The following is a 7,529-nucleotide window of genomic DNA, read 5'->3' as shown; positions in this document are numbered from 1 at the left end:
GCAAACTCCAAGCGTGCTGTCATGTGCCTTTTCCTGAGGAGTGGCTTCCATCTGGCCACTCTACCATAATGCCGAGATTGGTGGAGTGCTGCAGAGATGGTTGTCCTTCTGTAAGGTTCTCCCATCTCCACAGAGGACCTTGGGAGATCTGTCAGAGTGACCGTCGGGTTCTTGGTCACCTTCCTTCCCGATTGCAGTTTGGCCGGGCGGCCAGTTGTAGGAAGAGTCCTGGTAGTTCCAGACTTCTTCCATTTAATAATGGAGGCCACTGTGTTCTTGGGGGCCTTCAATGCTGCAGAAATGTTTTGGTACCCTTCCCCAGATCTGTGCCTATACACAATCCTGTCTTGGAGCTCTACAGGGAAATTCCTTCAACCTCATGGCTTAGTTTTTGCTCTGACATGCACTGTCAACTGTGGGACCTTATATAGACAGGTGTGTGCCTTTCTAAATCATGTCCAATCAATTGAATTTACCACAGGTGGACTCCAATGAAGTTGTAGAAACATCTCAAGGATGATCAATGGAAACAGAATGCACCTGAGCTCAATTTTGAGTCTCATAGCAACGGGTCTGAATACTTGTGTAAATAAGGTATTTCAGTTTTTATTTTTTATAAATTTGCAAACATTTATAAACATCTGTTTTCGCTTTGTCATTATGGAGTATTGTGTGTAGATTGAGGATTTAAAAAAAACACACATTTTAGAATAAGCCGGTAATGTAACATAATGTGGAAAAAGGGAAGGTGTCTCAATACCTTCCGAATACACTATATGCTGCTGTTACTGTATATTATCTATCCTTTTGCCTATTCACTTTATCACTACCTAGATGTACATATCTACCTCAATTACCTCGTACCCCGCACATCGACTCGGTACTGGTACTCCATGTATATAGCCAAGTTATCACTACTCATTGTGTATTTATCCCTTGTGTTATTATTTGTCTATTTTTCTATTATATAACAAAAACAATCTCTGCATTGTTGGGAAGTGTTCGTAAATAAGCATTTCACTATAAGTCTACACCTGTTCGTAAAGAAGCATGTGACAAATACAATTTGATGTCCTCTGAATTATCTCACCCTAGTGAAGCTGCAGTTTGTTTATTTACCTTCTAGGAGAGAGGTTAATTCAGATTCAGGTCCTAAAACAACCCTAAAACAACCATTCTCTGCAAATAGTCAGAATGCAGGCATGCATGATAATGCAACCTCCCACATTCAACCAGGCTTTCAGGAACCTGCCCCTGCTATCAATAATTAACTCAGCAACTGATCCTGTGTTTGTTCTGTCCTAATTCCCGTGAGGCTTCTACTTAGTCATCAAATAATCAACTACACTACAAACTTTTGGGTCAATGTTTTTTTCTGAATAATATAGTGATAATATAGTCATATAGTAACAATGGGCACAAGTTCCAAAACAAATGTATGTTTGGATAGTGTTATGTAAGAATGCAATGTAGAACATTGTAGTAAAATGGTCCAATCACTACTACATAGTTGAAACCCCTGAATAGGATATTTTAGTTGGAGAGAAGCTTACTCAATGTCCTATTTACAAAGGGAATAGCCTACAGCATGAGATACAACTGCAAATAAGGGTGTATAGACGAGGGCCAATACAATGATTTAAAAAATGACAAAAAACCTTTTGCATAGATTTGCTAGCACTTTATGAGACAGATTATTCAGAGCAAAATACTAGTGTTATCCAGTTAGCATGTTTGATAAGCCTGCAGGCCTGGTCAGCTTGCTTTATCAGAGAGGGGTTGGGGGTGGGGACCACAGCCCATGCGTGGCTAGGTATGGCCACTGTGCCCTCATTGGCCCGGAGATTACACTGAGCTCATGGGAAGCCTCCACACCAGCTGTAGTACCTGGAAATAGAACGCTTGGGCCTGTTCAGGAGGTAGACATGTAAAGTGTAGATAGAATTGACTACCATGTGTAACAGAGAATGAGAAGAATATTAACATTACGCAACAAATTTCTAGATGCAACAGTCGGATCTTTCAGCCCCAGTGTGATCTCTCAGCCCGTGTGGGGGTGCTGAAGCTAGGAGCAGTTTGAGATACAAATAGATAGGCTTGTGTAGAATGGACCAGGTGTAGCAGAGAATGAGAAGAATATTGACACTATGCAATAGTGTCAAGATGCAACCTGAATTTTTCAGCCATAGTGATCTTTCAGCCCCATTGTGGGGGTGCTGAAGCTAGGAGCTGTTAGAGATACAAATGGATAGGCTTGTGTAGAATGGACCATGTGTAACAGAGAATGAGAGGAATATTAGCACTATACTTGTTTCATATGCAACAATGCGATCTGTCTGCCCAAATGAGGGTGCTGAACACTGTTTAGGGGTGGTCTTTGTCAGGAATCCTAGGGCCTCTTAGGGGTAAATCCCACAGAGAAATCCCCATGCACCAAAAACTCCATCCACTTCATTTCAAGAAGTAATTTTTAATGTAACTTTTTTTCACATTGGAGAATTTCCTTGGTGTGTACAGTATATGCAGTATTTTGTTTCTATCAGTCTTTCTCTCCATGTGGGTTTTGAGCTTTGACATATCGAGAAAACAGCAAGCCGACACAGGAAGAAGAAAAGTTGCGTAGCTAGCAGTTGTTGTGGGTGAGCTGCCTTGTCTGAGAGAAAGAGAAAAACAGAAACAGGCTAACTGTAAACTTCTTCCAGTCACACCCTGCTTAGCCTATGTCTAGACTGGCCCCTCTGTAGGAGACTGAGACATAACAAGGGATTGAGTGAGCAAACAGGTGTATGGAACATAATCCCATTTAACTCTGGATGCACAATGATTAAGAAACCACTTTTTTTAATGATGCTAAAGAGGGACCTTGCAATGCAGTGTGTTTTCAGATATACAGTATGTGGAGCCAGTGGTCTGCCAGTTAGTCAACCTGCCTCAGCACAGCCTGCACTGGCAGTTCCCAGGAAGACCCTGTAGACTGGGCATGGACCCTGCAACCTTTACTAAGGATGGTGCCAAGAGGCAGCGCAATTGTAGCTTATGCCCCAGCCTTTCTCATGACAACGCAAGTAACCCCACATGCCCTCGGCTGAATCTAGAGTTTTTGTGTTTGGCAAACACAAATGTAAGTTAAATTAAGATCAAGTGAGTTTCATTTAGAGCAAACCTCCAGTTGATTCCATGTTTCAATTTGGCTTTAAGGGCTAACTTGTTCTACACAATTGAACTACTGAAAATAGATGTCTCTTTTAGAATGAGTTAGACAAAAGCGAGGACTTGTTACTCATCAAGTTCCCAAAAAAATTATCTTAAACTGGCAATATGTAACTTTTGGGCAACCTGACCAAATGCACATATAAAATGTGAGTTATAGATCTATCAATCTACTGGAAAGCAAGTCTAAGAAGCGGTAGATCTGTTCTATGTGCGCTATTTCTATGCTTCCCGTTTTGTTTTTGTACAGCATCTTCAAACAGCTGAAACAATATTTTTGCTTATGTGAAATATATTTCACAGCAGCTTAGATGGTACAATGATTCTACACTATCTTCTTCTTTTGTCACTAACTGAAATTAGGCAAACTATGAGTTTTAGCAACCAGGAAATTGGAGTTATTTCTGCATAATGCTACTTTAACTGTTCGATGTGGAGGTGATATTCCCATATGACATCAATCAAGCATTCCATGCCCTGAGGTAAAATACTAACCCCAACCCCATAGAATATTAAACTCATTTGAATTTAATAGAATTAATATCAGGTGGCTATAACATTGCATAAGGCATGGGATATTTATACAGATTTTTTTTTGAAGAAGCCATGCTTGTATATGCCATTTATTATTGGCACTAACCTATACTCATTTTGCTTCCCCAACCAACCATTAAGTGCAGTCTCAGAGCTAACAACTGTCACTAAAGGTGTGCCATACTTCTTTGCCCCTGTGGGGTAGTAATTTACAGGGGATGAATTCAGTTAAACCCACATCAAGGTAAGCGTAGATTAACCCTGGCCCGCTCCATCTCCCCCAGGTCTCACCTACTTTCTACCCAGCAACATATAGAAAAGTTACCGTAACTCATAGGAACCAGGAAATTCATTCCTCAATCTATTTTTATTAATGGTGTCAGGATAATCAGGAATGCAATGACTAAAACCACAATGTGGGTCCTTCTTTCAGCTTTTTGGTGGATAGCAGTGCACCTTTGAGTTTGATTTTAACACACCAGTCATCATTTCCCATGACAGGATTGAAGGTAATTTGCTGCTTACAGCAGTAAATGTCTGTCATCAAAAGACTGTGCATACCTTGAGGGAGATAAAGATATTCCTAATAAACAGGGACACCTGAGATAAATTAATTCAGTATTAAGTTATTTAATATCCTGGACCATGCAGGCTGGAAAGCCCTGAAGTGGCATAATTCCCTTTAGCCCCCAGATTACGTTTAATGCTCTACTCTGCAATGAATGTAAAAGCAGGCCACACTTATATCCAGGCCATTTTTATTGATCCTCAAAACCCCGTCTTGACCGCAAAGGGAAGATAAAAACCACCAGTAAAGAAAATAAATTGGCATAATTAATGTAGTTCTATATCTTACATACTTTCCTGTATTAACACAGATGTATACAGTACAAGTAGTAGGTTTGAGAACATCACAACTAAAAGCAATCCTTGCCAAAAGTGAGCTATTCAATTATGATAGACTTCCATTCAAATCCATGAAATGGCATTCTACTTGTACTGCCGCCTCCATTCTTGGAGAGAAATCCAAGCTCTTGGAAGATCAAAAATGAATTTGAGGGGCTTATTTTCAAAAAGAAGGCCCAGACCAATTTACTAAAAAAAAAAAAAATGTTAAAAGACAAACTTAGCGCTTCCCCTGACCTTACCCAAAACACCAACAGAACTTGATTCTCTCTCTGGACGATCTGTCGGTCTCTGGTTGGTTCTATATTAATTTCTCTGAGAGAGTAATAAATAAATACATCTTACTACTAAACTGCCATTGAGTCCAATGTAGGAGGCAACAGTGTCTTAACATTGAGAAGCCACTCTGAACAAATTCAGCAGTTTCGTTTACATTCATCTCTGGAGAGAAGAGATGCTGGAGGACGATGTCCCATTACAGGCGAGCTGCGACCCAACACAGAACCACACCTCTGGTCACTTCACAAAATGACACCATAGCACTGTGGCTATCTAGACCAGTGTCTCTCGCTCACTCTTCTCTGCGACCTAGCACTGTTAGAGTGAAAGGCACAACACAAAAATGAAAAGCGGAGCAGTAGTTGTTTCCAGTGGGCAACACACTACTCAAGTCTTTCCAAACTCTCCACCCTTCCAGGCCCCTTCAAAGCATCGTTGACTCAGGTCCTCTCTCACTCAGCAGCTGATGGTGCTGGGCAGCTGTTTGCTCACAAAGTCTGAGATGAAGTCAAACTCGTTCTGGCCCAGGAAGAGTTCGGGCAGCTCCTGAATGCGGTCCAGGCCCAGCTCCACGACCAGGGATGTCAAAACATCCTCGTCAATCATGTCCGCATCCATGCCGTTCAAGGCCAGAGCCGGCCCGGCCATCTGTTGCATGTTAGCCAGCTGGGCCGGGCAAATGCGGTACTGGGCTGCCCCGTTGCCCATGTGGTTGCCGTTCATGGGTCCCAGTGGATGTCCATGATACTGGGTGTTGAGTTTTTGCAGATGCATGCTGGCCATGAGCTGCTGGGACGTGAGACCACCATTCATATACTGCTGTTGTTGCTGCGGGTGCTGCTGGAGGCTCATGTGATGGTGCTGGGTGTGGTGTTGCTGCTGGGCCTGCTCGTTGTTGTACATCATGTTACCAGACGTAATCTGGTGGTGGCCCATCTGAGCCCCGTTGAGCTGTCTGTTCACGGGCCCCACCATGCCTTGCCGCTGCCTCATGGCCACCTCCATGGTGGCCTGCTGCTGAGGTCCTCCACCGTAGTGCATCATCTGGCCATTGGGCAGGGCTCGAAGGCCGGGCTGAGGCACTACGTGCTGCTGATTGCCTGCCTCCAGGCCTCCGTTCATGCCCAGTCTGTAGCCGTGGAGGCCCCTGCCTGCAGAGTTGTGGTTCATGGGCATCATTAGATGATCCGCCATGGCTCCTGTCTTTCAGCACAGAGGAAACACAGTTAGAGCAATGCAGTTGATTTTCAACCCATCATGTAGGTAGGTAGAAGTTCAGTGAGCATGCAGTAGCCTACATTTGGTACAGTTGAAGCCAATTAGTGAATAGGTGACATGCCATGGACATATTTGACTTGGCTGCACTAGAGAAACCCGTATGTTTGGATGCATAAGAGCAGTACATGTGAAAAAAATGGGTTGATTTTGTAACAAGACAATTCATTTAGATATATTTCTCAAACCTCCAAAATATTATGATTACGCAATATTATTTCCTGGAAGAATGTGGCCTACAATGTCCTAAACTGGCAGAGTAAAACCACAAGAGACGCTTCCTAGTCAAGAACCGCCGGGTTTGTGCTCCTTTTCGCGAACACTAGAAAGCCTTTCCACATCTTCCTCAATTTCGCTGCAAATGCTCCTCTTTGTGCTTTGCCGATTGAAACACAGGTAGGCTAGCTATCAACCTTGTTACCTTTACAACTGGATATTCGATTGAGTTAATAGATATCGACGTCTCGGTCAGTGATGATGCATTAACTATAATTTGGTTTATATTCCCTCCACCAGTGCACATCAAACACAAAATGAAAGCAGCTCGGTTATTTACGCACGTTGCAACAAAGAAGCAAGAAGCGATACATTGACATTATGCATTCCCAAACAGCTGTAGCCTATATTATACGGTTGTTCAAATTTCGGATTGCTTCCCAAATTCAATACATAGCGTCTACAACTTCCTACACTTGTTAATACACACCACTATTTTATGTCTAGCCGATTAATTATTCCAACACTCCTAAAGACAATGGAACATCAACCTCAAGACCTTCACACAAACGCCAGACAGTGAATGATACAATATATTAAAACAAACACGTACCCGTATCTACTCGGATTAAAGTTCAAAGACTTTGCTACTGCTACATTCTATTTTAGTTTTGCAAAACGAGGTGTCTTCAGATTACAGAATGTATTCCACAGGGTTACACTTCATGCTCAAGCAGGGCCGATGCACAGACTGCTTATTTTCTGGGTCAACTCAGGGATTATACATAAAAAATATTTTAAAAAAACTCAGTGGGAGAGAGGTGGAGCTACGGTTGCCTCTACTTAATATAGCGCATGTGCATAGAAAAAAGGTACACTAGCCAATTTGAACACTCCCTCTGTAATTTTTCTTATAATCAATGTTTCTCCCATAGAGAATGACAGAGGCCTCTAGTGGCCAGTTTTAGCATGTGCAATGCCATTGAGGACGTCCACCATGCTTCTGCCATTTTAAAGTAGTCAACTTTAGATGTAATCTTTATTTAACTAGGCAAGTCAGTTAAGAACAAATTCTTATTTACAATGACGGCCTACCCCTGGCCAAACCA

At 42.3% G+C, this 7,529-nt stretch overlaps 1 protein-coding gene across 2 annotated transcripts; it reads right to left on the bottom strand.

Moving 5' to 3' along the window:
• Positions 1–2,454: 2,454 nt before the first annotated feature.
• LOC129857833 (cbp/p300-interacting transactivator 3-like) lies at positions 2,455–7,256 on the bottom strand. 2 transcript variants are annotated; one of them, XM_055926460.1, is made up of 2 exons: positions 7,034–7,256; positions 2,455–6,128 (listed from the first exon to the last, which is right to left on the bottom strand). In XM_055926460.1, the coding sequence occupies exon 2, from the start codon at positions 6,121–6,123 to the stop codon at positions 5,386–5,388; it is 738 nt and encodes a 245-aa protein (XP_055782435.1). In that variant the 5' UTR covers positions 6,124–6,128; positions 7,034–7,256; the 3' UTR covers positions 2,455–5,385. The 2 variants fall into 2 exon arrangements, with proteins under 2 accessions (XP_055782435.1, XP_055782434.1); XM_055926459.1 differs by having other exon boundaries at positions 2,455–6,132; positions 7,034–7,255.
• Positions 7,257–7,529: the final 273 nt, after the last annotated feature.

This window comes from Salvelinus fontinalis, chromosome 6 (assembly GCF_029448725.1).
Source record: "Salvelinus fontinalis isolate EN_2023a chromosome 6, ASM2944872v1, whole genome shotgun sequence".
In the NCBI taxonomy this organism is placed as follows: domain Eukaryota; kingdom Metazoa; phylum Chordata; class Actinopteri; order Salmoniformes; family Salmonidae; genus Salvelinus; species Salvelinus fontinalis.
This window is presented reverse-complemented; position numbering and strand designations above follow the sequence as displayed.

Coding starts and splice junctions, on each gene's coding strand:
- LOC129857833 (XM_055926460.1), bottom strand. CDS start 6,123: ATGGCGGATCATCTAATGATGCCCATGAACCACAACTCTGCAGGCAGG.